Source organism: Fonticula alba (assembly GCF_000388065.1).
Source record: "Fonticula alba strain ATCC 38817 unplaced genomic scaffold supercont2.8, whole genome shotgun sequence".
Classification (NCBI taxonomy): domain Eukaryota; order Rotosphaerida; family Fonticulaceae; genus Fonticula; species Fonticula alba.
The window spans coordinates 349,092-350,142 of NW_009242978.1; the positions used below are offsets into that span (position 1 = coordinate 349,092).

A 1,051-nucleotide genomic window follows, 5' to 3' on the forward strand; every position below is an offset into this window, starting at 1 on the left:
GCGAAAGTTGATGACAGCGACATGCACGCACGCGGCATCCTCCTCCTCGAGCTGGCGCATGGCGCGGTCGAGGGAGGTCGACGCGCCGAGGGCCTTCTGAATGGACTTGCGGCTCCCGGAGACACCCTCGGCCAGGGCACTCTGCTCATCAGCGTCCGACCCGTCATCCGAGCTGGCATCCTCATCCTCGGAGCTGCCGAACGCCGCCCCGCCGAAGGGCAGACCGCCGGAGCTCTTGGAGCTGTCGTACCGACGGAAGGCCGCTTCGAAGTCGTCGTCCGATCCGTCATCCTCCTCGTCGTCCGACCCGTCGCTGGCCTCGAGGCCCATGAGGCTGGACGCACTGAAGGCGCCGCGGCCGCGGGGGGCCTTGGCCTCCTCCTCCTCCTCCTCCTCCTCCTCCTCCGAAGAGTCCTCCTCGTCGTCGCTCTCGGCGTAAAGGGCCTTGCGCGAAGAGGTCTTCCCGGAGTAACGGGCGCTCTGGCTCAGCAGGGCATCCGCCTGGGCGGACTGCGAGCGCCGGGTCATGGCAGTGGGAGCACTATGGCAGGCGCCAGGGAGGGGGGGGGGGGAAGGGGTGTTTGTGCGTGCGTGTGTGTGTGTGTGTGTATGCGCATACACGCGCATACCCGTGTGTACGCGGGAAGAGAGAAGAAGAAAGCGAGGGGGAGGGTGAGTCGCAGGTGCCGGGATCCGGCTTGCGGCCCTGTGGAGGCGGGACAACAAAAAGTGGCACAGTTGTGATGCCGGGGGTCGGGAGCGGCGCACCTCAGCTCCGCAGCATAGGAGTCGTAGTCGTGAAAGCCCGTCGAGTCGACAATGTTGTCCGCATCCAGACCGGACACATCGTCCTGGCGATCATCTGTCGGGGCCGGGCCCGAAAGCAGCGAGGAAAGGGCCTCGCCGAGCAGACCGCCACTCTTCTTCGGCAGTTGCTTGGACATGGTGCAGCGTGGCTGGTGGATGGGGAGGGAGGAGGGGCGGGGCAGGCGTGTCCGCGTATGCGTGTGCGTATGCTACCAGTACCCGGGGGCTGGGGGGGGGGGGTGAG

At 67.0% G+C, this 1,051-nt stretch overlaps 1 protein-coding gene across 1 annotated transcript in view; it reads right to left on the reverse strand.

Moving 5' to 3' along the window:
• H696_04748 (hypothetical protein) overlaps positions 1 to 1,017 on the reverse strand; it is a 2,948-nt gene extending 1,931 nt beyond the window's left edge. Inside the window, exons 1-2 of the mRNA XM_009498611.1 lie at positions 769 to 1,017; positions 32 to 541 (exon numbers count right to left, since the gene is read on the reverse strand). Of these exons, the coding sequence (XP_009496886.1) occupies positions 32 to 541; positions 769 to 944 (686 nt within the window). The 5' untranslated portion in view covers positions 945 to 1,017. The remainder of the gene's footprint in view (positions 1 to 31; positions 542 to 768) is intronic.
• Between the last annotated feature and the right edge of the window lie 34 nt (positions 1,018 to 1,051).